Source organism: Myodes glareolus, chromosome 6 (genome assembly GCF_982192425.1).
Source record: "Myodes glareolus chromosome 6, mMyoGla1.1, whole genome shotgun sequence".
Taxonomy (NCBI): domain Eukaryota; kingdom Metazoa; phylum Chordata; class Mammalia; order Rodentia; family Cricetidae; genus Myodes; species Myodes glareolus.
Genome location: NC_142031.1, coordinates 28,953,202 through 28,980,436, shown reverse-complemented (window position 1 = coordinate 28,980,436; position 27,235 = coordinate 28,953,202). Strand labels below are relative to the sequence as shown.

Here is a 27,235-nt window from a genome sequence, read left to right as displayed (position 1 = left end):
CATTTCTCTGAATATCAGTTTCCTTGCTTATAAAATAGAAACAAAACATACCTGAATACCATGATATGGTGATAAAACTAAACTTACTTGTGCACATAAGGAACCTAAGCCCACAACAGAGTGAATGGCCATTGCTTTTCTGGTGATCATTACTGAAGCTTAATGTTTTTCTGCTCTGTTAATAGCTGGAGTTCCCTCAACAAGTCACACTCAAGTATCTTCTTCCAATGCACGATGGAAGCTGGAACTGAAAGCTAGCACTTCATTGCTAAAACTGGTAGATCCAGGGCTTCCTTAGAACCTTGATTTCCCCATGATCATCAGTGGGTGAGCTGTGTCACCCACTGAAACAGCTATCCACAGCCTCAATATCATTAGTCGGGGCATGGGAAGTTCAGCACTACGGGTAAAGCAAGGACGTAGACAAGCAGAATAGGACAGGTAAAAGCAGCAGAGGGTGTTCGAAATGTCTACAGAGCAGGCTTGGGATAGAGCTTGGAGGACTAACAGAGCCAATCTCCCCCTCCAAAGAATGGCTCCTTATCTCATGATCCTGTGAGAGAGATGGCTTCAGAGAAAACACTGACCTGGTGAGATGAACTGGTAGGGCACAGAACCCTGGCTCCACTCGCCATTGCTGACATCTCTCACGAATGGATGGGGCCCAAGTCACACTGATAACCAGGCATGGCCAGAACATTTTCCATCTAGGTATGTTGACTAGGACCCATTGGGGTTCAACTCAGAGATCCCAGGATGAAAGAAAAGCTAAAGGAGATGAGCTGGGATGATCGGACTATGCATAATCCCTGACTCTGGTTGTCAGGCCTCTGGGATCCCTATGCCTGAGCAGACTAGGAAAAACAGCTCTGCTACCTTGTGGGCCTGGTGGGAATTGTAAAGAACTAAACCCCCAATATCGACTGCTGGAATACAGAGGTTTTCAAATACCATCCAGAACCAATAAGCCATCCCAGACTGAGAGAATCATCATTTTTGTGAAGAACATATGGAAAGAATTCAACAAGGCCAGTTTGCCCTGAGGAAAGCCCTGGGTGCTGACTGAATCCATCCCAAGCCAGAGACAGGAGGATGCCCCTGAACAGAGGTTTTCGAAGATGTATACTGCCTAGGCCCAAGTGGGTCAAAGTATTAGTGCAGACTGCAGAATCATCCAGTCAACATCTGCAGTTCAGGATCAGAGTCAAGAAAGAAATATGCTCACAGCCTTTGTGCAAAGGACACGGAGGGCTTTTATTTACCCCAGGACTGAGTCACAGGACTTAGAGGACCAGTGGTGACCACTGTACAATTAACAGAGAAAGGTCAGAGTTCCAAACACGCAGCTGTGACTAGACTAGACATCATCACCAATATATCACGCCAAGACGGCCCGGGTTGGAGGGTGGGACAGTCCACAGGCCTTCCCCAGTAAACAAGATCTAGAAGAAAATGTGGTGGACACAGTGGCTCCTGCCGAAGGCAATGTCAAGAGCACAGAGCCAGCTGGTACCGCATGACATGGTGATGACATCAGAGGTCATGAGAGTCACACACTGTAGAGAGTGGGGCTGGCAGAGGATGCCAGAAGATGAGGAGGCATGCTATGGGAGAAGAGAGATGGGGCTGTTCTGACAGGGAGTCGGGCTCCACTGCTGGGCCAAAGCACTTAGTGGGCAAAGAAACATGAGTGTCTGGCTTCTGAAGCATCCCCTGGAGTGGTCCGAACTCCACTCCCTGTCTCACAGCATGTTTTTACACTTAGCATACTCTACTCTCTACAGACAAGCAGCCTCTCCCATCCACTGAGGGCATCCTCTACCCCCCAACCCCCACCAATACTTATCCTACACGGCAGTTGTCTTAACCATGCCCAGCACGGTCACTCACAACAAAGCCCTTCCCACCCTTGCACCCACCACCCCCAAGTAACTCACACTGCTGCAGGCTCCCTCTCCCTCTCCTTCTGCCCCTGTCACTCACAATAACCCCGCACTTCGGATCAAAGGCGAAGGTGCCACAAGTGAGGAGGTGAGAGGCATTGGCAATGGCGAGAATCTGGATAAAATTGTGACATTCGTCCTGGGGGGTCAGAGATGGTTAGAGAGAATCAGAAGTCGTGGAGATGAGGGAGGACTGGGTCAGGTACAACTAGAGGCATGTGGGATGGGGAAGTATGGGTGATGTGTGGTTTTGGGTCCTTGCCTGGACCCTTCAGGACAGGAGCTCCACTGCGGGATGACCCGAAGTCAGGGCTGGGCCAAGGTCCCCAAGACACTCAGGACAGGGTGTGGGGTCACACCTACCTCTTTTTTGCCTTTCTTCCTACAGTTCTGTCTGTGCGCCTCAGGCACCATCCAGTCAATCTGAGAAAGAAGAAGAATTCTTTTCCCCAGGTTCCCTTCTCCCTGCCCACTGAGGTCAGGGAAGAAGAGAAGGTTCTACAAATCTCAACAACCTGGAAACTTCCAAGATTCCGCACTCACTGTGCTGCTTTTCAAACTGGAAGTACCCCACCCATTAGTAAGTAATGAAATCAACTGTGAAATCAAAACCATGCTTTTATTTTTGAGACAGGGTCTCAGCAGCCCTGGGTGGCCTCAAACTCTTTGTAGGGCCGAAGATGACCTTGAACTTCTGATCCTCCTGTCTCCACCTTCCCAGTTCCGGGATCACAGAACCCATACACCATACACCACCACACAAGATTTTATGTGGTGCTGGAGATCAAATTCAGGACTCTGTCCAGGCTAAGCAATCATCTACTAAACAAATTCCTACCACATTTTTAAGGAATCACAATATATCAGAATTTATCACATATGTGACTTTCAATGCTGGTCCAAGGAAATTTTCTGTCAGGACCCATTTACATACTTGTGCGCTGTGTTAGGGCATGCACTAGAGTTCTGACAAATACATCGTGAAAACCATCTGCAAACTCCCTGGAAAATCACCATTCCAGTGACACCTCTGCCCACTGCCACCTGAAGCATGTCACTGTACTCTTCCCCCATCATCATGCAGCCCTCAAAACCTCCCCCAACCATGTCTCCCCATCACAGCCAAAACAGGTGGGAAGCCCCTTCGTCCCATCATCCCCTCCCTTACTGGCAGACAAAGACTTTACACCCTGAGAGGGTTCCTCTGCCTCATCCTATATTCCACACAGTAATGGTCTTAACCATACAACCATAGTCACTCACCAAAAACCATTCCCTCCCACCCACCACCCCCAAGTAACTCCCGCTGCTGCAGGCTCCCTCCCTCTCCTTCTGCTCCAGTACATCTTTAGTTATTATGAAACTCTCCCACCTACAGCCCATGGAAATGATGGCTTTACATGCATGTTATGGGCTCTGGGTCAACCCCACTGTCATCTCTCACCCTGCGGGGTCTTTCCCCCGAGAAGGGCAGGGGTAAAGCGAAGATGCTGTCCCGAGCACCGACGTAAAGCGTGTGAGAAGCAGGGTCCACGAGGAGAGCAGAGTAATTGTATGTGCGAGGGGCGGCAAACCGTGTGAGACAGGAGTCAGCCTCTGGCAGGAAGAGAAGAGGGGGAAAGTGACATCAGCCATCCCTTCAGAAACATAAGGTCCCCAGAGGGGCTGGGTTTTGTTGTCTTCCGAGGTCTATTTATTTGACAAGCAGCTAGGACTTTAGAAAGAAGAAGAAAGAAAGAAAACAGAACCTCGACAAGCCAACCATCTTCCTGAGGAGGCCAGAATAGTTAGCACACGATCCAGTCAGGAATGCTTTTTCTCTAAAAAGAACACTTTAAAAGAATAACGGCGCCGCTATTGAATCTGTCATTTCCATTCAAAGCAATGTGATACAAAACATTAAAACACCTAGAGAAAGTGGCAGTACTTTCCCAATACACCTCAATTACTTCTTTTTAGCTAAACCCTCATTATGTAACCCAAGCTGGCCTTGAACTCCAAATACTCCTACCTCAGCCTCCTGGCAGCCAGGGTTAAATGTGTGCACCGCCACAGCGGGCGCTCTTTGGCCAACACATTTGGAGTTCCCTTCCTCTCTCACCCTACCCTTGGCTTCCCCTTACCCCATTCTACCTAAAGCCAGAGTGGGGGTGAATATGTGTTTCTGAACTAGATAAGCCTGCATTTAAATGTGGTTCTTCTACTTCCCACGTGTGTGTGTGCTCACCTCACACACACACCTTTCTCGTGAGTAAACACCACCATTCAGGGGTGTTGGTACCATACAGGGGGTAACGAGTGGGCATACCACCCGTCTCAGTGGTCACATCCTTCCTCCCTTAGCATGCATTCTACTTAAACCCAAACTAAACTCATTATCCGCATCAAGAACTCTTAGCTGTTTAAAGTTCAATCCCGTAAATTCACCTTTGCTCAAGATCTGGTTCTGGAGACCTGAGCTCTGCACCAGTCCATCCCGATTCTGGCTGCCTCATCAGCTCAGATGCCCTCAAAAGAGTAGACCAGCTACCGGCCCATTCATCCCTAGATATGCCAGTGTGGGCCCCGCCCATCCCATCCTTCCACCTCCACGCTCATCCCCGCTCTCTACTCTGGTGCTTAGTATAAGCCCCAAGTGGTCAGAACTCCTTTTGTGTTACCTACTCTGCTTTGCTTTGCCATCTAGCCTCTCTGGGTTCCTGGATATCAGTGGATATCCTGGCACCCACAACTCTACGGCTTTGCCACAAACTGAAACTCCAGAAGCTCTGGTCCCAGCTTTGCCTTCTGGACTCACAGCACTCTTGGATGTTATTTGGCCTAAGTGTGGCCCAATTGCTAATTTTGGCTTCATTGAGAAGAAAACAAGCCCCACGCTACACTCATGTCCAACTCAGCAAAGGATATTTAAAACGTGAATGCCATTTGAAACTTTAGCGCATACCCTGACTTCTCCCATGTCTTCATCAATGACCTCAGCCCTAGCCTCTGTTTTTAATATATAAATTTTAGGTTTCATCATCGTCATCTGTTATTATTAATATTATTAGTATATGCATCTTTGTCTGTATATTTGGTCATACACGTAATCACAGAGTCCTGTTCCCTTGGAGTTGGAATTGCTCATTGTCGTAAGCCACCCAACATGGATGCTGGGAACAAAAACTCAAATCTCCTGGAAAAGCGGCTAAATACTCTTAATACCTGAGCCATCTCTCCAGGCCCCTTCTCTGTTCTTTATGAAGAACTTTGAATGGACTCATTGAAGTTCTTTCTAGCATTCAAAACAGGGGATGGGTTGGGGGAGCAGCTAGCGTACAGAAAAATCAAGTTAAAGCGAGTTGGTCACAGGATGGGAAGGATAAAACCAGAGATGTCAGCTGTATAGGAAGTGGATGAAAAGATCTGGGTCTCGATGGCGTTGGGAGGGCCTTTGAAAGGACAACGGGGAAAAGAAGTAGAAAAGACTGAAGTGCTAGGTTAGGAATCAAGGTGGGTACCTCAACTAGAATGAAAGAAAGAATAGGGAATAGCATGGGCTGGAAGTGAAATGTTGGGTGTGGATGTAGGTGCGGGAAACGGAAATAAAGGGCTGAAATGGACAACCTTGGGCAAACCCCAGGTGTTCCCTGGGCTTCAGTATCCAGGTCTGCAGGACAAGGCACTGCATCCTGTTGAAAGAGGGAAGCTTCAAGAGCACTGTGGTTGTGTCTTGGGAGCTGAGATGCCAGGCCAGGTTGGGGATAGGATAGGGTGGGATAGGGTTGGGTGGGATGGGATGAATGAGATGGAGAGACACGGAGTACAGGTCTCAGTCTTGGTCTCAGAGGGGTGTGCACCGTGCAGAGAAGGGCCCTAGATGCTGCCGCTGTGGTTAGCGGGGCAGGTGGGTGTGGGCGCCTGCTGGCAAGGGCTGGGCTCCGTGCAAAGGGCTGAGGACAAGGATCCCTGCGTCTTACCGGAGATGGGCAGCGAGGTTCTGGGCACCGAGCGGGGGACGCGGCCCCACACCGGGGCGCTCAGCATCACCAGAAGCAGCAGCAGTAGCGACGGTGGCGGCACTGAGAAGGGCGAGATCAGAGGCGGCCGGGGGCCCGGGCGGGGCCGCTCGGCTCTGGCCAGCATCTCTGGCTCCGCCTGATGCCGGGTGGGGCGCGTCCGGCCGCCTCTGCTCCGTAACGCTACTACGCGGGCCTCGGTGCCTCTCGGCTCGGCTCGGCTGAGCTCGGCCTGCGGCGGCGAGATGAAACACAACCCGACTCCACCCCCTCACGAAGGAACCAATGAAGAACCTGTTTCTTCCTATAACCAATCAAGATTGAGTGGTGGAGGGACGAGAAGAGGGGCTCAACCCAGATGGAGGCGGAGCGAGATCAGGTGCAGGTGTGAGTGAGTGTCTTCCCCAAAAGAACGGAGATTTCCCTAGGCCTGGAGTCACCCGTGAGTTTGTTACAGTCGCTCTAAATCCCCAAATATCCATATCCGTACTACTAGGAATATATATGTAATACTATGGAAAATATGTAGATAGATGGAAGCATACACCAAATTTCTCAATTATTTCTTTGTTCCCTGTATGCACAAAGATAGGGTTGTAAAGGCTGAAAAAATGACTTAGTAGGTAAAGGCACCTGCTGCTGAGCTTGAAGTCTGAGTTTGATTTCTCGCCTCTGCTCACACACATATGGCATTCGCTCACACATACACACAGATAATTTTTAAAGAGAGAGCACTGGGTTTCAAATAATATGGATATAAACCTCTGTTAATTTACTAAGGATTAACCAAATAACTCACAACAAAATTGTGAAATATTTAGTTATCAACAATTATTAAGAATTTGTAAAAGTTACATAATTATTGTAGTTGGTTTGAATGAGACATGTCCCCCAAAAGTTCAGGAATTTGAATACTTGTTTCCCCAGTTTAGGGAGGTTGTTGAAACTGTAACAGGAACTGCCTTGCTGGAGGAAGTTTGGGGCTTTGGGAGTTTATCAGTTCACTCCACTTTGCCCTCTCTGCTTCCTGGTTATAGCTGAAGATGGATTTTTCAGCTTCCTGCTCCAATCACCTGCTACTAGCCTCCCCCACCGTTATAGATTCTCCCTTTGGAAACCTGAGGCAAAATAAACTTCCATAAGTCACTTTCAGTCATGGAATTTTATCACAGCAACAAAGAGTGACTAACACGATTAGGAATCAAGAATAACAGCTGAAGACAGAGACTAGCTGGGAGCATCACTACTGCCCTTTCTAAAATTGCAGGATTTTATTCTACTTGTGGTATACACACAGTAGGTATTTTACAGACCAACAGAAGATCTCAACAGTGGCTGGATGACGTACCTGGCCATCCAGAAATGCACCGATCTGTTTCGGTGTGTTAGTGCTGATACACCTAGCAACTGAGTTGGAATGATGAGTAAGCAGCCCTTAGTCACCTGTAGAATGAAAGTCTGGGATGGCATCTCGTGTTGTTTGTGAGCAATGAGGACTTGCTTTAACTCAGGCCGAAGACTTCTTCAGGTCCTCGTATGATATTCTGTCTCCTAAGGAGGCCTCTATGTAAATAAGCATTTGCTTTCTGGGAGAAGTTCTTGAGCAAATTTTGACTGACTCTCTAGTCTTGATCACGTCTCTATTAGGTGCACACTTCATGTTTGAGGACAATTGTGGTCTGGTGTGAATTTCTTCTACAAACCTTGTTTCCTTTCTGTGATCAAAACTTCAATCAACCCAGTTCTAAGAAATGACATTTGTAGGGCTGGAGAATTGGCTCAGTGGTTATGACCCAGGTTCAATTTCCGGCACCCATGTTGTGGCTCATCACTTCCCCAGGCACTGCAATGGATGCGGTGCACAGACACACATGCAGGTAAAACATTCATACACACAAATAAACTAAATCTACAAGTAAATAAATAAAAATGTAAAAAGGAAAGGAAGAAATGATCTTTGTGAGTTCAGGAGTTGAGTGGTAATTCTTGGTGTGTTTATTTCTCTCTTCCAGGGTTGAGAGAGTAAAAAGCACCCTACAAATATGCCACTAGCCATCATGAATCCTTTACCTGTACAAACACTTTCAAATATAATTACTAGATATATGACCATGGATGCTTCTGATATTTTGATATACCTATAAGTTTGCACAGAGCGGAGGAGAAAGTTTCTTCTTTAACACTGTGAGTCTCTAACCCTTTTAGCAGCTTACCTCTTACCCCCTCTTCAAATTTCCTTTACTAATTTTCCCTTCTCCCCAGGTCTCATTATGGCAGGTAAACCTCTCCATCCTTTGAGGTCTGGGTTATGTCTTCAGTCCTTGGCCACTCATCTCATTTGCTTCCTTCATGGTGTTGCTAATGTTACTTCATGGTGTTACTGCTCAAAAGGAAGTAAAAGCTTGAAAAACTTGGGGAGATAAGCTTTTGCTTTTGTTTAGTCACTGTTCTATAGCTGTGGAGAGAAACCATGACCAAGGCAATGCTTACAAAAGAAAACATTTAACTGGGAGCTGACTTCCAGTTGCAGAGGCTTAGCCCATTGTCATCCTGGTGGGGAGAATAGTAGCATGCATGTAGGCACTGGAACAGTAGCTGAGAGCTGGGAGCCTGGGTATAGCTTGGGCTTTTGAGACTCAAAGCCTATTGGCACACTTCTTCCAACGAGGCCACACCTCCTAATCCTTCCAAGCCTTTTTAAAAGCACCACTCCCTGGTGACTAAGCTTTCAAATAGATGAACCTCTGGGGCCATTCTTATTCAAACCGCCACAGCTTTGTTGATCCATTCCATATTATTAATATCTTGAGCTTTACTTCCTCATAAAATATTCATGCCTCATATTCCTTCTCAGTTTGCATAGTTTCCTATGCTCTTATTTTTCTTTTTTAAAAAATATTTATTTATTTATTATGTGTAATACAGGATTCTGTCTGTGTGTATGTCTGCAGGCCAGAAGAGGGCACCAGACCTCATTACAGATGGTTGTGAGCCACCATGTGGTTGCCGAGAATTGAACTCAGGTCCTTTGGAAGAGCAGGCAATGCTCTTAACCACTGAGCCAACTCTCCAGCCCCTCTTAGTTTTCTTGAATTAATGCTGTACTTCTACTCTTTTGCCTCACAATTCACCCCTTAGTCAATTTCAACCAACATTCAGCTCTATTCTTCTTTTAAAAAATTTTACTTTGTTTTGTTATTTTATGTGTATGGGTATATCTGTATACCTTGTGCTTGCCTGGTACCCAGAGAAACCGGAAGAAGATCCTCTGGAACTGGAGTTACAGACAGTTCTGAGCTGCCATATGGGTACTGAGAATCAAACCCCAGATCCTCTGAGAGAGCAGCCAGTGCTGCTAACCACGGAGCCATCCCTCTAGGCCCTCAGGTATCCTCTTGAGGCTCAATAGTAACTTTGGAGACTGACATTTAGCTGCAGTGGAAAGAGTTCAGAATTCATAATTAGAATGAACGGTTAGGGTACCAGTTCCTGTCATTCTTTAATCCTAGAAAGGTTATGTATCTTAGTTACTCAGACTGTGGTCTGAGGACCAGCAGCACTGGGTGTCACTAGAGAGCTTACAGAGTCACACACCTGCTGGACCAGAGTACTCGTGTTAGGGAGATGCCTCACTGAGAAGCACCATCATAGAGCTCTTTGGGAGAAAAGAAGCTTGGGTTCCTTATATGTAAAGAGTTTGTGGTGATACTCTGCACTTATTTACTTTCTCGCAAACATTTCATATACCATGTTTCCACCTGATTATTCATTGGGGACACCTCCCACAAGCATAAAACTTTGTAGTAAGGGTTACTTTCTGTTGTTGTTGTTGTGACATCTTCCGTATCTAGCACAGTACCTGCATAGAGTAAACATCCATATTTTTGAATAGACGAATAAATGTACAATCTATCAATTCCTGCCTTTTGCCCTGCAGTCATTTATGAACACTGCTATTCAGAATTGCTCTCATTGAGAGCTATTGTGTTAGACACCCAAGATATAGAGCATTTCTATTGTCAAAGAAGGTTCTATTGGATTGAGCTACTTAGAGGTTCATGTTTCCTTTCCATCTACCATGAATCCATATTTCTGCAGTATCATTCTTATCAAAACTGTGAGCAATCCCTAATGCCCTATAAAATTAAGTTCATACTTCTCAGTGCAAACTTTAGACCTTTACAGTTACATATATTCACACATACACGTACATATTAGTTATACATAACATATATTATAGATGTACACACACAACATGGGGAGATTTGTCCAAGCCTGTTGCATGCAAAGCGGTCATCTGATTCATAGTGTATGACCCCCATGGGATCTGAGGGCAAAGGAACACCTAAAAGTAATCCCATGGTCCTTTGCTGGCCACAGACAGTAAAGTCTTTTGTTTCTGACTGAGGGTCTTCCATCATCATGGTATAGCTCAAGGTTATTAGTTTGTAGATAGAATGAAACCAAATCCCAGACCCCAAAGCATTCCCCGTCGTGTTAGATTAGGATTGCTTGATGTGGTGTGGAACTGGTTATTCTGATTAAAGAAAGATTCTGCTCATGTAGACATTGCTCTTTATTTCCACATTGCCTTGATCGATCCCAATTTAACACACTCCGCTGGAAATTCCCTAGAAATACAGACTCAAAGATCTCTATCATACTCTACAAGTGAATGCTGAGTGTTGGTGGGCTGTTTTGATTTGTTTTGGTTTTTCTTTTCGAAGCAGGATTTCTCTGTGTATCTGTGTAGCCTGGCTGTCCTGGATGGAACTCATCTGTAGACTGGGCTGACCCTGAATTCAGAGATCCACCTGCCTCTGTCTCCCAAGTGCTAGAATTAAAGGCATGCACCACCACCTGCCCAGTAATATGCTGCTGTTTTTAAGCTGTCGCTCTATTTTTATTATTTTACTGTAGTTTGCTTTGTAATTAATGATTTTGTGTACATTTTTGAGCATCTCTATAGAATTAGTTTCTAAAAGCTTAAAAGCTAAAGTTGGCGGTTGGGGATATAGCCTGTGGAAGAGAACTTGGGGGGGGGATTAGGAGAGCAGGGGAGGAGGGAGGGAGAGAAAAGGGAAAGAAAGAAGAGAAGGGAGGGAAAGAGAGAGTGGGAGGGAGAGAAAGAGAGAGGAAAAGAGGGAGAGAGGGAGGGGGAGACAGATGGACGGACAGACAGACAGAGGAGAAGAGAAGAGGAAAAAAGAAAGCAATTGATGCTTTTAAGCCAGGCTGTGAAGCTCACCTTATAAACAAAACATCCAGGAAGGTAGGAAGATTACCTGAGCAACTTGAGTTCAAGGCCAATCTGGAGGACACAAAGAGACCCAGTCTCAAAAAGTAAAAGCAGGGACTAGAGAGGTGGCTCAGCAGTTAAGAGCACTTGTTATAGAGGACCTGGATTTCTTTACAGCACCCATATTGTGGCCAAGAACGTCTGTAACTCCAGGTGCAGAGGATCCAGCGCCTTCTTCTGGCCTCCTCAGGCACTGCATACACAATGCACAGACGTGCATGTAGGTGAAACACTCATACACATAAAATAAAACTAACTAAATCTTTCTTAAAAGGCAAAGACAGAAGAAATGAAGCCACGAGGCCATCTTTTATTTTTTTTTCACCAGAAAAAAGAGACTTTTTATAGACAGACTCTAATTCTGTCACCTTTAACTCTTTCTACTTAAGCCTCCTAGCTAGAATTTCTATTTAATAGTATTTTCCTTTGCCATTTCATAAGCATAAACACATACATAAAAGATGAAGATAAATAAAAATAGTTCTAGTGTGTCTACAATCTATGTTAAGAAGGCTGAGAAATACATTAACAAATGTCATTAAGTCAGACATGGTGGCATGTACCTGTAATTCCAGCTAAGATCAAAGCAGAGCAGAGTCACTGATCCAAAAAAAAAAAAAAAAAAAAGTTACTTTCTGAGGGCACGATGGCCATTGCTTGCATTCTTACATACCCCAATCATAGCATGCTGCGTGGTACAGTGTGTTCACCATCCGGGCTTACTGAATGAAATAGTTGGCCAAGTGAAGTGTGCGAAAGGCTAAGGCCAAGACCGCATATAGTGTTTTGCCTGTGTGTTTGTAGGGAGAGGACAGCTAAGGGATAGCTGTTCAACTTCACTCAGCTTTTCTGAGAGCTACAACTGCTCGTGGACCATAGAGGACTATTCGCAGGACATTTTGGAACTCGAACAACAGCATCAGGAGTGGATGAAGCTGAGTGACCCAAGAAGTCGGGGGTTGGAAAGGAAAGACGCCGCCTGCAGTGAGATGGCCTGAGAACGCACATCTAGGGACTATAGCGGTGTCTGAACTGGAGGACCCTGAGAGGAAGAAGCCCCCCCCGGTGGGAGGAGCCTCAGGGAGGGGGCGGTTCTACTGGGAGGGGGCGGTCCTACAGAGAAGTCCCTAAAGAGGAGGCGCTCAGACGGAGGAGCCCCTGAGGGAAGACGGGTCTAGGAGGCAAGGAGTCGGTACCTAGAGGAAAGCCTCTGAGGAAGATGGCAGTGAGGAGAAGTTTCCTGTAGGGAAGGAGCCTGAACTTGATGTGAGTGTATCTCAGGGAACTTCTGAGATAGGAGGGGGTGGGGCTGAGGATGCTACCTAGAGAGGAACTCCAGAGGACAGATGCCCGAAAGGGGACTCCCTTCAGCGGGTACCTGAGAAAAGATTCGCCTGCGAGAGGAGCTGCCTCAACTGGGATCAGGGTTACCTCAGAGAGAGACACCTGAAGGAATGTGGGGAAAATTCTGAGGGAGACGCCACCCGGGTGTCTGAAGACGAACCTGCTAATTGAGTAAAATAGTTAATTAAGTGAATGAGCGACTGAAGTCTCGTGGACACTTAAGCTTATAGGCTAGAACTCTCTAGAATGCTAGAGCTATGCTTTGGTTTCATGGGGAGGGGATAAGCAGGCAGTAGAGCTTGGGGGAGCTGTCCAGGGGAGGCATCTGCCTGAGGTGAGGCGCCTGAGAGGGCGATGCCTGAGGTGACTGTGTCTGAGGAGCGGTGCCTGAGAGAGTTCTCCTGTGGTGCCTGAGGTGAACCTTGCCATGGCTGGCGGGCACGGTAGGAGCAGGCAGTCTGCCTGGCGGGTAACGACGCTCGGTCTTCAGGCCTCTGGGCAAGGGAAGAGGCTGAAGGGTTTGGGAGTCAGGACCTCCTCAGAGCCTGGTTTAGGAAACACTGAAGTCAGCCCTCGGGGCAGGGGCGAGGTCGCAGTGCTGAGGGCTGCGTCGCCATCTGCTGGCTCGGTGAGGGGCAGCAGGACCAGCAGCCCGGCAAAAGCAGTGCTGACTGGCTGGAGACAGGCTTAATCTCTCTCTCTCTCTCTCTCTCTCTCTCTCTCTCTCTCTCTCTCTCTCTCTCTCTCTCTCTCTCTTTCTCTCTCTCTCTCTCTCTCTCCCTCTCTCTCCCTCCCCCCCCTCGTGGTGGCGTCACCTCGCCCCCACCCACCCCTGAGTCGCCAAGCCTAGACTAACTTCTTCAGTAAGAAGGAAACAGTGAGCTCTGAAGGTCAAAGAAACTGTTTTTATCTCCCTTCTCCAAGAGGAGCCTAGACGTCTTTAAGACTCTTAAAAATCTATTAATTTTTTTAATTGGAGGATAAGGTTCATCAAAGCAAAAGTTCTTTGAACCCCCAAGAAGTATGGTTTGGTTTGGTCTGTGATACTAGGGAATAATCCAGTGCCTTGCACCTACTAGGTCAGTGGTCCTCCACAGGGTGACACCGTCCCCACAACACACACACACACACACACACACACACACACACACACACACACACAGCTGGAGAGAGAACAGTTGGATAACTTACTGCACAGTAAAGTGTCTTAAGAGGTCTAAACTCACAGCACAGGTACTTTAAGGCGGGCATGTAAAGGGGCCCTAATTTGTGGTGAGAGAATGCTAGGAAAGAAAGTACTCAGAGCCCAGCTGGCGCCTGAATGTGTTCATGATGAAAGAAGCCTGGGGAGTGGGCAGACCCACAAGAACCCTGCGTGACCCCAGGATAGGGATCCGGGAAGACACGCAGGCAAAATTTGAGGCCAGTATGAGGAGTTTTGGATTTTGTTCCAAGCATAGTTGAAACCCAGTGAAGGGATTTTAGTACTAAAGTAACTTGGTTTGGGGTAGTTCAAGTCCCAGTTCCAGGTTTAACCACATTACGGAGAAAAAAATAACAATTCAGTGGTTGTTCTTGAAAAAAGGAGAGTTCATGGGGTCTAAAAATAAAGTCAGTCCTATTAGGTAGTGTGTCCAAACACTTCAGATGTGCTGTTTGGTCATGTTTGAGGAGAGTCGCTTCATTTAAAGCAGAGCCTTCCCATCGCAGGTTACTGCGAGATCTGAACCGACTATGAAACCACAGTGGGTCATGGTACAAGGGGATTTTAGTGAACTCAGGGGAAAGAGTGTGGCATAGTTAGGGTTTTCATTGCTGTGAAGAGACACCATGACCACGGCCACAGGAAGGGGTGGCTCGAATACAGTTTCAGAGGCTCAGTCCATTGTCATCATGACCTAAAGCATGGTGGTGTGCATGTAGACACAGTGCTGGAGCTGAGAGTGCTACATCCTGTGGGCAACAGGAAGTCAACTGAGACACTAGCTGGTCTCCTGAGCATAGGAAACATCTAAGCCTGCCCCTACAGTGACACACTCTCTCTAACAAGGCCATACCCTCGCCAACAAAGCCACACCTCCTAATAGTGCCACTCCCTGTGAGATTATAGGAGCCAATTACATTCAAACCGCCACACACTGTCAGAGCATCTTCTAATTTCAGCTCAAGGGATATCTTAAAACTCACTCAGAACTTACTGCGCGAGGCGAGGTGTTTCGTTGAGAACAAACCGGCTAGTGTCACGGCTAGCACCATCCCTTTCTTATCATCGTTTCCATCCCATTTTCCCCTCCATTTCTTGGGAATTTTGTAAGCAGAAGAAGCTTAAACTGCTCTTGTAGGCTATGGGCACTAAAGATTTCTGAGGGGGAAAAAAGCTTATTTCATCTTTGTCTTTTTTTCTCATTGTGTGTGTGGTGTGAGTTTATGTGTATGATATGTGTGTGTGCATCTTCATTTGTATGCAAACACACCACTTGAGTGTGAAAGTCAGAGAATAACCTCAGATGTTGGTTCTTACTTTCCGTCATGTGTGAAACAGGGTTTCTTTTTGTTGTTCGGAGTACATATGCTAAGCAAGCTGGCTCAAAGGCTTCTGAGGAGTCTCCTGTCTCTGCTTCCTGTGTTGAGGTAACTGGGCTAGCAGGGGTGCCATGTCGTCTTTCAGTTGGTTTCAAGGATTTACATTCACGTTGTCAGGCTTGTTCAGCAAGCACTTTGCCCACTGAGTCATCTCCCTGCTGTATTTCATTTTGACTTTGTGTTTATTTGTAATACTTTCCTGTAAGTATTTTGTAATATTTTACTTACATTGGAATGAATCACAATCCATTCCCTAAAACAAAGCGAGACAGATGTGTGAGAAGATAGACAACATTTTTATTAGAATGACTTCCCACTGACCTAAAAAAAAGAAACAACTGGACCACCTATAAGACAGTGCCAATCAGTGGGGAACACCGAATGCTCCCTTCCTGTGGACGTCTTTAGGAGAATGGAGAGCTAATATTTCACATGCTGTAACTGAAAGCACCAGTAATATTGAAAATGTTTTGTTTGTCTTCAAAAGGGGAGAAACAGCTTCTGGGCATTGAGTGTGATGTCATCAGCCTGTAATCTCAGTACTTGGACGGTATCAGGAGGACAAGGGTTCAATGCCAACCTGGGCTATAGAGTGGAATCTGTCTAAACAATAACAACAAACAAATTTCAGTGGTCTGAACAATATCTTGTGCTTTCTTTCTTCTCACAGGATAATTTATGATAGACCACACTTTTCTCTACACCGCAGAAAATTGTTAGATCCCTAAGTTTGGATCTGTTTGAACATTTTCCGGAGCACTCTGTAACGATCTTGTTTTTGCTAGCAGCACTTCCCCATGCAATATCTACATCCCTTTCATCATAACCAATCTCCTATAAAACTCCACATAGACTAGTCACAAAGAGCAAAGGAGCAACGCACTTCCTTGCTTTGCTGTCTGGACCCTGCAGTGACCATTCGTTGAGAGACTTTAAAAGGAGTTATATAATTGTTCACTGATCATTGTGATTTGTATACATCTGTTATGGCCATATGGTTTATGTAGTTACTTGATTAGTTCTGCACAGCAACCTGATGCTTGAATTGTCCTGATGGAATAGTGTTAATGATCAGCCCTGAAATAGCAGCTGAAATTGGTGTGTAGTGGAACTGTGTAAAGTGCAGACTGCCTATGTCTAAGTTGATGTTTTGAAACTGGACATGGTGGCTCACCTCTGTAACTCCAACATTTGGGAAACTGAGGGGGCAGAAACAATGTGAGTTTAAGGTCAACTTGGACTACAAAGTGAGACTTTGTCTCAGATAGATGGGTGACCGATAGATAGATAGATAGATAGATAGATAGATAGATAGATAGATAGAATAAAATGATGTTTTCATATATATGAAGGAAAATAGTTGAGGGGTAGTAAATGAGCCTTCTGGATACCTATTTTTTCTGTATCAATATATATGTCACCTTCAAACAGAACATTCCATTTAGAATTGGCCTTGTACACAAGTTTATTTGTTAATTTTTGTTTATTTTGTTCGTTTTTGAGATGGTCTCACTCTGTAGTTTTATCTGGCCTCACTCTTGTAATAATCCTCATGCTTCAGGCTGCTAAGTCAGGCACTACTTTAAAGGTGCAGCTAAAAGATTAAATGCTATCATTACTTTCTTGGTAAATACATTAGGCATTGATCTGGATTTCAGGTTCCTAGAGTGTTTTCAAGCCAGAGTTAGTGAAATGATTCAGTGGATAAAGGCACTTACCTAAAGTTCAATCCCCAGAATACACATAAAAGTGGAAAGAGAACCAACTACACAAAGAAGTCTTCCCTGACCTCTGTACACATGTAGCACAAATGTACCCTTTATATATACATCATCCATACACAAACACAATAATAATAAAATTGAATTTAAGATTTCAAAGAGTACTTTCAAGTCAGGCTTGGGGATACAGGCATGTAATCACAACTACTGTGGAGACTGAGACAGGAGGGCATCATGTTCAAGGACAGCTTGGGCCATAGATTGAGTCCAGACCTGCTTGGAATGATTTAGCAAGTGTAACTGGAGGTTTCTCGTCCTGCCTGGTCCTGCAGCCACTCTTAAAATAACCACTCAGAGGCTTGATATTAATCACAAACTGATCAGCCTATTAGCTCAGGTTTATTATTAACTAGCTCTTACAAGTTAAATTAACTCATTTTTATCAGCCTATGTATTGTCACATGGGCATGGTGCTACCTCACATCTTGCTTCTCCTGTGGCTGCTTGCTTCTCCCTCGATTCCACCTTCCTTTTTCCTGTATTCAGTTTGGCTTTTCCACCCAGCTATATTCTTCCCTGCCATAGGCCAAAGCAGCTTCTTGATTAACCAATGGTGATAAAACATATTCACAGCATACAGAGGGGCAACCCACATAAAGCAAGCCCCTGTCTAAAATGAAGGATAAGGTCAATTATAATTCTATACAGTAGGGGATAAAACATCAAAAATTAAATGTTTATTTGTGACAGGATGTCACTATGTATCCCAGGTTGACTGTGAACTCGGGATCCTCCTGCCTCGACCTCTGAAGTACAGGCTTGTGTCACCATACCTACCTGTACTACCTTTTATTTATTTGCCTTGCTTTGTTGCCGCCTTCACTGTGGTATTAAATGGGGGTGACTGTAGGAAGCGCTTCATCTCATGGAGAAAACTATGAAGAATAGTTGTTGAACTGTGCAGATGCAGCCAGCACTTCCTTTTCAGAGCAGCTGCCAAGATGGCTGAAGTAGAGCAGCAGAAGTGAACCTTCTACAAGTCCACCTACTGCTGTGTGGACCTGGACCAACTGCTACACTTGTCCTATAAGCAGCTGATGTAGTTGTACAGGCCCTACAGATGTGGCACCTGAACCGTGACCTGTGCGGAAGCAGTATTCTCAACTCAAGCACCGGAGAAGGAGATGTCACCCAAGGCGAAACCCAAGGTGGTGAAGACCTACCTCAGAGACAGGACCATTCTGCCAGAAGATGGTTGGCAGCATGGTGGGCATGTACAATGGCAAGATCAGGTGGAAATCAAACCAGAGACAATTGGTCACTACCTGGGCAAGTTCTTTATCACCTCTAAATTAGTGAAGCAGGGCGGGCTTGGTATCAGTGCTACTCACTCCTCCTGCTTCATCCCCCTCAAGTAGCTGTGGCCAATGAAGACTCACATTTAGTTCCTGGTGTGTATTGGCGTGGATGGGAGGATGATTGTGGTGCTGCAGAGATGGCTCAGTGGTTGAGAGCACTACTGCTCTTCCAGAGGACCCAGGTTCAATTCCCAGCATCCACATGGACTGCTCACAACTGTCTGAATTCGGTTCCAGGAGATCTGGCACCCTCAAAGACACATACATGTAGACAAAACGCCAATGCACATAAAATGAAAACAAACCTTTTTAAAAAAGAATGATTGTGGAACCAAAGATAACTTAATCAGTAAACTGCTTGCCACACCTAAATTGGAATCCTCAGTACCCACATAAGAAGTCACACATGATTGTGTGCACTTGGAACCCCAGCACTGTCAAGGCAGAAAGGTATGGATTCTTGGGGTGCAATGGCCAACCCAATCAGCAAGCCCATGGTCTCAGTCTGAGACTCTGTTACAAACAATAAGTTGGGTGACACCAGAAATCATCTTCCAGCCTTCATACATGCACATGTTCATGAACACACATGTGAACATATACATACAAAAGAATAAGTTTGTGGCTGGGGGGGATATGGCTTAGTGGTAGAAGTTACTGTGTGTGTGAGGCCCTAGGTTCAATCCTCCATCTAAAAATAGAGAGTGGTGCTTGCTCTGGGGTTTTTGTTTTGGTGATGGTTGTTTTTATTATGCAAGGTCTCACTCAGTATCAGAAGACTAGCACAAATCCCCGGTTGATCCCAAACACATCATCCACCTGCCTCTCCTCATGATTACAGATGCATGCTATAGGCCTAGGCTATGCTAGACTTTTTTAAAAATGGAGTCAATATTAGATTAGTCTGGCCTAAAGCTCACAATGTAGCCCAGCCAGGCCTCAATCTTCCTGCCTCACCCTCACACCTGGTAGGACTATAGGCATGAGCCACCATGACCTGCTGCTCTAAGTTTTTACTAACATATTTTAATCAGACTCTTCTATTCCAAGTTACTAAAGGACTTTGTTATTCATGAATACTGGATTTTAACAAAAAGTTTTTGCAAATCTGTAAATGATCATATAATTTTCCCATTTAATCTTCCAATGTAACAAATTATTATGATTCTGGTGTTTTATTAAACTTAGGTTGTAACTGGAGGTTCCTCTCCCACCTGCCAGTTCCCGAATATCCACTCTGAGGCTTGATATTAATTAGAAACTGGTTGACTGGTGACTCAGGATTTTTGTTAACTAGCTTTTACATCTTAAATGAACCCATTTCTATTATTTTATATTTTACATGAGGCTCATGGCTTGTTACCTCACATCTTGCTTCTCTGGGGGCTGCTGGTGCCTTCTTTTTCCCTGTATCTGGTTGGATTTCCCACCTAACTACATTCTGCCCTGCCATAGGCCAAAGTAGCTTTTTTTATTAACCAACTATAATGAAATATATTCACAGCATACAGAGGGACATCCCACATCATTAGGTTCTCTGGTTTCTTTCTTTCAAGACTAGTTTTTCTTACTCTGTAACCCAAGTCAGTCTCAAACTAGAAGCAACTCTCCTGCCCCAGCCTCCCAAATGCTGAGGTTAGAGGTGTGTGTAAGCCATCATTCCTAACTAACATTATGCTTCTGAAATAAACCCAATTTGGTTATAATATGTTATTTTTATGTCATGTGTATAAGTGTTATGCCTGCATGTGTGTCTGTGCACCACTTGAGTGTGTCTGGTGCTGAAAAGGCCTACAGAGGATACAGATCCCCAGGGACTGGTGTCACACACAGTTATGGGCTATCATATAGGTGCTGGGAATGAACCTGGGTCCTCTGGATGAGCAACAAGTGCTCTTTACTGCTGAACCATCTCTTCAGTCCATGATGCGTTATTCTTTTCACATGTTCCTAGCTTTAATATTCTTCTCTTGCTTGGGACTTTTATATCTAAGTTCACAAATAAAAATTATCTTACTTTTCTCCTTTTTATTAACAAAAAAATTGTTCTTTGACAATTTTATATATGTATATAATGCATTCTGGTTACTCTCCACCCTGTCATCTTCTCTTATTTCCTTTCTCTTTCCCATGTTTACTAGTTTTTGTTTTGTTTAGTGTCCTACAGAATTCAAGTAGGGTCATCTGTGTGATCCTGAGCTTAGCAGTTTGTATATAACTGGTGTTTTTGATCTTAGTCATTCTGACGGGTGTAAGATGGTATCTCACAGTTGTTTTGATTTGCATGTAAAAGAATGAAAATATATACATATCTATCCCCATGCACAAATGGATTAAAGACTTCAGTATAAATCTGACCACACTGAACCTGATAGAAGAGAAAGTGAGACGTAGCCTTCAATGCATGGGCACAGGAGACCACTTCCTAAATATAACACCAGTAGCACAGACACTGAGAGCAACAATAAACAAATGGGACCTCCTGAAACTGAGAATCTTCTGCAAAGCAAAGGACACAAATCAATAAGACAAAAAGGCAGCCTACTGAAAGACATTTTTTCAACTATGTTCATAGCAGCATTATTTGTAATAGCCAGAACCTGGAAACAACCTAGATACCCCTCAACCGAAGAATGTATTTAAAAAATGTGGTACATTTACACATTAGAGTAATCCAGTTTTATGAAAACCAGTCATTTCTTTTTCTTCTCCTGTAGGTTTAGAAATATCAGTTATTCAAGTGGTGGCTACAGTTCCGCACTGGTGTGGCTGCCATGAATCGAAGAAGAACTGGTGGCAGAGGCACCGCTCCTACCACGAAGATAAGTCACCAACCTCCGAGGCTGCTCATTGTGCATATCACTGCACCCTCCTGGGCCGACATCTGCCCCAACCTCTGTGAGGCCTTACAGAACTTCTTCTCCATCACCTGCAATTTGATGGGCCCCAGCCGCATGTCTCTGTTCAGCTTATACACAGTACAAAACCAGCATGAGTGTGTCCTCCCGTTTGTGGTAAGTCTATCTGCACTCATGGTGTCCCGAAAGCAAATGAGATTTCCGCAGCAGAGCCCGCGGTTGTTATCACTTAAAGTGAAAACCACATTGGTCCCTCGTTTCTAGTGGGCCCACAAGAACCAGAAGTCTTCCTGTGGGGGAGGGGGCCGGTGCTGCAAGAAGAAAGTCTCTGAGCTGGTAATTTGGGGGTTGAAAAAGGCTGCATACCACCCCTCTACTCCAGGAGAGAGGAGAGACCTTTGCAGCTGCAGTTCCTTGGAATGTAAACAGCTGGATCCTTTTGCCCTCTTTGAAATGTAAACACTTAGAGAAGTTTCTAAATCTCTTCAGAGGTCTGGGTATTCAGTCACTCTCTTTCTCCAGAATTTGTCCTGGGGCGAAACCCAAGGCCCTAATTCTCTTTGCTCAGAAAATCCTAACCGCAAAACAGAAACTATTTTACCTGTACTACACTCGGGTGAAACTTTAATTCCTTCAGGTAAAACACCACTTAAGGATTTAGAAGTGACTGAGGCAGGGACCATTATCTTTACAAAGCTCCCTCACAATTAACTACTCTCCTCCTCAAAGAAAATTCAAGTCTTTCTGTTCTCTTAGACAGAATTCAAAATCACATCACAATTCAAAATTACAAAAGTCTTCTTTGAGTCATTCTTGCTGCTAATTCAGTGGACATAGATTCTGTCTTTAAGGTAACCGAAGGAAGGAATTTCACAGATTTGTTACAGATTGTGTGTGTAAGACTGAACTAAAATCCACTCGCTTTTTAATTAATGTCTCATTCTCCTCATTCAAAGTGGGAATATAATATCTCCTTCAGTACTATAAGGTGTTTGCCTTTGCTTTCTACTGCTGTAATCAAACACCATGACTAGAAACAACTTGGAGGGGTCGATGCAAAAACTACAGCTCTTGTCTTAAAGGGAATAAGATAGTTTAGTCACTTTGAGTGACCACAGTCAGGGAACACAAATTCAAGTTACCCCAAATTCCATGTTTCAATGTGGAAGCAGTTTTAGGAAGTTTTATAGGACAAGAAAAATTATAAATCAAGGCAAGTTTGATGGATTCATCTGAATGCGGTTACAGAGAGGTGGGGGAAACTTTACTACAGGCCCAAGAGTTATCTAATGACATTCTTAGTCTGAATTGGTAGAAGCTCGGTGGTCTGCTAAGTTAATAGATACTAAAGGCTTTACTCTATTAGTCATAAGATGTTAATTGCCACACAGAGGCAGGCAAGGAATGGTTTCCAGAGGGCTGGAACTAGTCCACAATAAGGTTATTAGCCTTTGGACTTGCAACATTCTGATCTCTATGCGGTACTGAAATTCTAACCAGTCAATCAGTCTCTGAAGACACAGCTTCTTCTCAGGAGTTCTTGTTCACAGAGGAAAAAAGTTTGTTGGACTCACATGTTCGGATCCCAGTTCATCCTGAAGGGAAGGAAGTCAGGGCAGGAACTCTAGGCAGGAACTGAAGTAGAAGCCATGAAGGGGTACTGCTTTCTGGGTTGCTCCTCAAGGCTTGCTCAGACTGCTTTGTTATACAAGCCAGGACCAAGCTGCCTAGGAATGGCACCATCCATAATGGGTGGGGCCCTTCCATGTCAACTGTCAATCAAGAAAATGTCCTACATGTCTACAGGCCAGTCTGATGGAGGCATTTTCTCAACTGAGCTTCCCTCTTCCAAGATTGCCCCAGCTTCTGTCAAATTGACAAAAATAAATAAATAAATAAAAAGGAAAGAAGGAAGGAAGGAAAAAAACCACTAACCAACACAATTGCCAGCTTTATATTTTATGCTTTTTGGGTTACAGCTTTGTAAAAATTTAAGATATCTGGATTACTTTGACTATACTTTGGGTTTATAGAACCCGGGTATTGTGTCTCAAAATGAATCCTACAGGGAAAGGTCTTTTGGGGTTTTGTTTGTTTGTTTGTTTTTTGGGGGGTGTTGCTTTTAGTTTCTTAGACAGGGTTTCTCTGTGTAACCACAATGACTGTCCTGGAACTCGCTTAGGAAGGCCAGCTGGCGTAGAACTCACAGAGATCCACCTACCTCAGTCTCCAAGATTAAAGGTGTGAGCTACCACCACCCCGTCAGGGAAAGGATTTTATGTAAACACTCTGAGTAATTAGTCTGTACATTGTTGTTTCAGCTGAATTGGGATAGGAAATCATTAAAATTAATTAAGGGGATGCTGGAGAGATGGCTCAGTGGTTAAGAGCACTGCCTGCTCTTCCAGCGGTCCTGAGTTCAATTCCTAGCAACCACATGGTGGCTCACAGTCATCTGTAATGAGGTCTGGTGCCCTCTTCTGGTCTGCAGGCATACATGCAGACAGAACACTATACATAATAAATAAATACATCTTTTAAAAAATTAAATTAAATTAAGGAGTTCAGCTGATACTTTCTACAAGTTGAGTAGAATTTGGTTCCTCAGATCATTAACTTTTTCTGCCAGATTATACTAAAATGTGGTGTCTTAACATAATAAACATTTATTATCTCATGATTATTGTGAATTAAAAAATACATAAGCAGTTCATGTAGGTAGCTCAGGCATGGAGAGTCTCAGGAGGTTGTTTTAAATATGGCAGCCATGATTGTAGTCTTCTGAAAGCTTGACTAGAGCAGGAGGAGCAGGTTCTAAAGCAGAACACTCAGATGAAAATTAGAAGTTCATGTTTCCTCACCACCTGGATCTCTCCATAGAGTTATTTGCATGGTCTCATTTTAGCTCTTCCGCAAGCAGTTGAGAGAACGAGAAAGAGAGAGAGAGAGAGGAGAGAGGATATGTTTTATGTTCTGGCCACCAAAAGTTCGCTTCTTCCACATTCCATTCATCCGAAACAAGTCATTGTTCCACCCAGGCAAAGCAACAAGGACCAGATGTACCTGCTTGCCTGAAATAACCGAAAAGAAACACGTGACGAGGGGCTGCAGAGATAGTTCACAGTTAAGGAGCTTGCCTGCATGAGCGTGAGACCTGAGTTCAAGGGCCTGTTTTGAGCATGGGCACACACAGTTAAAGCTGGCCCTGCTGGCTCAAGGATGAGGACCTGAGCCCTGAGTAAAGAGCTGGGTGTGGTGTGTGCTTGTTACCCCAGCGCTGGAGAGGCAGAGACAGGAGGGTTCCTGGTGCTCTGAGACCCGGGCTCAACAGGATAAAATAAAAAGGAGATGGCTCCTATAATGACGAATCTTGGTTGTCAACTTGACACACCTGGGAAGAAGAAACCTTAACGGCAGAATTGCCTCCCTCAGATTGGCATGTGGGAGCATTTTCTTGATTGCTAACTGATGTAGGAGGACCTAGCCTCCTGTGGACAGTGCCTCCCTGGACTGCATAAGCCAGTCAGGTAGCTGAGCAAGTCAGTGGGCGGCACTCCTCCAAGGCCTTCTCTTCAGTTCCTGAGTTCCCGCCCCAGCTTCCCTCCAAGGCCTTCACTTCAGTTCCTGAGTTCCTGCCCCAGCTTCCCTCCAAGGCCTTCTCTTCAGTTCCTGAGTTCCTGCCCCAGCTTCCCTCAGGGCTGGACCATAAGCTATAAATTAAAATAACCCTTCCCTCCCCCGAGTCGTGATGTTTATCACAGCAACAAAAAGCAAACTAGGACAGTGTCTGAGGCGTGACACTGGAGGTTGACCTCTGACCTCCACACACGCGGGCACACACACACTTCTCAGGACACTGTACTCATCACGTAGTACAATGAGGGGAACCTTGGGCTGTCACAGTCTACTCTTAAGTTTCCAAGCCTCAGCACAGAAGAGAAAACCAGGCAGGTGCCAGCCGTCCTCTTGGGTCTAGAAGTGGGCTCTGGGGCTTCAAAGAGACCAAGGTAGCTAGAGGAGAAGAACTATATATGGGAAAGGAAAGAGAATTCCCGTTTTCCCTTTTAAAGGAAGCTCTTTAAGGAGCTATATAAATCAGTCAAGTTGCAGGCAAGAACAGATGGCATACCCAAGCTGAAAAATTTTCAGAGATACAGAAAGAGAATATTTTCAGAAGTGAAGGTAGAATCAACAAAAGATAGTGTATCAGCCAGGCCACCCAAGACTAGAGAGAGCTGCCTTGTAGGATCTCTGACCTTTGTTAAAGAAAACTTAGTGACTCTTGTTAAAGCTCCATAGATTTTATTCAGGACCACTGCAGTAGGTACGAGGACCTTGACAATGGAATTTTGCTGTGGAGGAGAGTCTGAGCTCACCTAAGTACAGCAATGGTAAGTGGGGCTCCTGCAGGTAAATCCCCAGGTAGTCCCTCCCATTGGACAGGCCTTTTTAGAAGCAGGGCTGTGAGGAAACACTTGGAGGAAGTGCCTCCAAGGATACAGAACCAGGGAGAGAAAAGTGGACAGTGACCTGGAAGGCAAACAAAAACTTCCCGGTATCGTGTGCTGCGATAATTTTTCTTCAGGTGGCCATTTTTACATCAATTGATCGCTTAATCCCTCCATTAGGAAAGGCAGGCAGTTTTATACTAGAAACCATGAAGTAGTCAGGTGTGTCACTAAGCTGGGAAACAGAGCTGATGTGCCAGATGCCAAGGGGACCAACAAACCACAGGAAAGCATTAAGGTTATAATTGCCTCCTGAAAATGAATAGCCAAGAGTGTAACCTGGGCAAAGTGCCTGCTCCCCCATTCCGATTGCTGTTGGTGCTGCTGGTGGTAAATGTTGATTTCATTCCTTTGTTTATTTAAATTGATGTTACTCTGCCAACCAGCCTGGCCTGGCGATCAGTATCTGACTCGAGCTGGCTTCAAATTTGTGACAATTCCTCCAATTTAGTCTACTGACTGCTAGGATTACAGGTGGGAATAATCCACACCCAGTTTTTCCATTTTTCTCTGAAGGGTTGAGAGATGAATGCATTGGCACAGATCAGGCTCACTGTCGAATGAACCCCAGACAAAACTCTTTGGTGGTCTTATCAACCTGGGGTTAGAGAAAGCAAAGAGGGAGGACTAGCAGTAGAAAAGAACCAAGTCAGGCTAGAGGAAAGTGTATTCGTTTCCCTGTTTCTCTCAGAAGTCTTGACAGATGCCCTTGAGGAAAATGTAGCTGTAGGCCTCAGAGACCTAGGAATATAGGTGTCAGGGCGAGGGAGACAAATCTCCCAAGAACAGCCTGTGCCAGGGCAGCCTGTGTCCTTGGTCACATCCTTCAGGGAATTGACTGTATAACAGATCCAGCGTGGAAATTGCTCTTTCTCTTCCACCACTACCCCATAAAACCTGCCAGGTAGAGCCTTTTCATTGCCCATAGTAGTCAGTCCTGAAACATACACATACACACACACACACACACACACACACACACACACACACACACACACACTTAGGACTCCCCACCAGTACTCAGGAAAGATGACAAGTCAGAATTTCCTCCCTGGAGAATAAACTCAATACTAGTTAGAAACTTAAGAAAATTGCTGGACCGATGTGACCACATGATGTCTACCAACAATCCAGTCTACAGGGAAACAGGCCCTTAATCCCATTGTCACTGCACAATAAAGGCTGACATTTCCTGTCGGCAGGGAAACCTCAAAATGTAAATGCAGAAAAATACTGTATGGGGGATCATATCCGGGACAGACCCAAGATTACCCCTCACATTTAATTTTTTAGTATCATTAAATAATTCTGAACCTTTTATAAGGAATAATGACACAGAATTCATAATTAAAATATTAGAATTCCTTTCATAGCCATTGTGACATGAATATAAATAATTCTAACCCAGATGATTAATTTCCCTCCCAAAGAAGGATTCCAGAAGAATGTCCTTATAGTGAAACTCTTCCTAATTCCTTTAAATTTTTCATTATAAAGAATTATTGAAATTATGCATTGTCTACAAATGAGGTATTAGGGTTCAGAATGCTCTGGTCTGCCTATACTGCTTACTTTGTCATGCTTAGTAGCTGGCATTTGGTCATGTCAAGCAGCAGATAAGGG

General features: G+C 44.8%; 2 protein-coding genes and 1 pseudogene across 3 annotated transcripts in view; 2 read left to right on the top strand and 1 right to left on the bottom strand.

The window, feature by feature from the left end:
• Sema4f (ssemaphorin 4F) overlaps nt 1–6,160 on the bottom strand; it is a 29,134-nt gene extending 22,974 nt beyond the window's left edge. The window contains exons 1-4 of the mRNA XM_048416568.3: nt 5,903–6,160; nt 3,388–3,539; nt 2,307–2,366; nt 1,984–2,082 (exon numbers count right to left, since the gene is read on the bottom strand). Of these exons, the coding sequence (XP_048272525.2) occupies nt 1,984–2,082; nt 2,307–2,366; nt 3,388–3,539; nt 5,903–6,068 (477 nt within the window). The 5' untranslated portion in view covers nt 6,069–6,160. The remainder of the gene's footprint in view (nt 1–1,983; nt 2,083–2,306; nt 2,367–3,387; nt 3,540–5,902) is intronic.
• A 6,217-nt stretch (nt 6,161–12,377) lies between these two features.
• The window catches only part of M1ap (meiosis 1 associated protein), an 89,599-nt gene continuing 74,741 nt past the window's right edge, over nt 12,378–27,235 (top strand). For both annotated transcript variants that reach the window (XM_087907116.1, XM_087907115.1), the window contains exons 1-2: nt 12,378–12,506; nt 20,964–21,260. In XM_087907116.1, the coding sequence (XP_087763242.1) occupies nt 21,021–21,260 (240 nt within the window). In that variant the 5' untranslated portion in view covers nt 12,378–12,506; nt 20,964–21,020. The remainder of the gene's footprint in view (nt 12,507–20,963; nt 21,261–27,235) is intronic.
• On the top strand, nt 17,890–18,306 carry LOC125388485 (small ribosomal subunit protein uS19 pseudogene; annotated as a pseudogene).